At 58.1% G+C, this 279-nt stretch overlaps 1 protein-coding gene across 1 annotated transcript in view; it reads left to right on the forward strand.

Moving 5' to 3' along the window:
• LOC104621451 (lysine-specific demethylase 2A-like) overlaps nt 1-279 on the forward strand; it is a gene marked incomplete at its 5' end in the record, with an annotated part of 2859 nt that overhangs the window by 1686 nt on the left and 894 nt on the right. Inside the window, one exon of the mRNA XM_010287942.1 lies at nt 208-279. Within this exon, the coding sequence (XP_010286244.1) occupies nt 208-279 (72 nt within the window). The remainder of the gene's footprint in view (nt 1-207) is intronic.

A 279-nucleotide genomic window follows, 5' to 3' on the forward strand; every position in this document is an offset into this window, starting at 1 on the left:
CATCATCCAGCAAGCAGCCGATAGCGATGTGGTTTCCTGCGTCTGTGTGTTTTAACCTCTCCTCCTTCAGAGAGCTTGACTCCCCGTCCCACCCCAGGCAGGGAGGGGCCCTGCTTCCTCATGTGCCTGGAGAAAGAGGGTTGAGATCTGGGATGCCTCGGAGCTGACCAAGCCTGTCTGACTTGTTACCTCTCTCCCTTTTCCCGGCGCAGGCCTGAAAGACCTCATCTTAGCGGGCTGTTCCTGGTCTGCGGTCTGTGCTCTCAGTACCTCCAGCTG

The sequence above is a fragment of the Phaethon lepturus genome, unplaced genomic scaffold (assembly GCF_000687285.1).
Source record: "Phaethon lepturus isolate BGI_N335 unplaced genomic scaffold, ASM68728v1 scaffold48625, whole genome shotgun sequence".
In the NCBI taxonomy this organism is placed as follows: Eukaryota; Metazoa; Chordata; class Aves; order Phaethontiformes; family Phaethontidae; genus Phaethon; species Phaethon lepturus.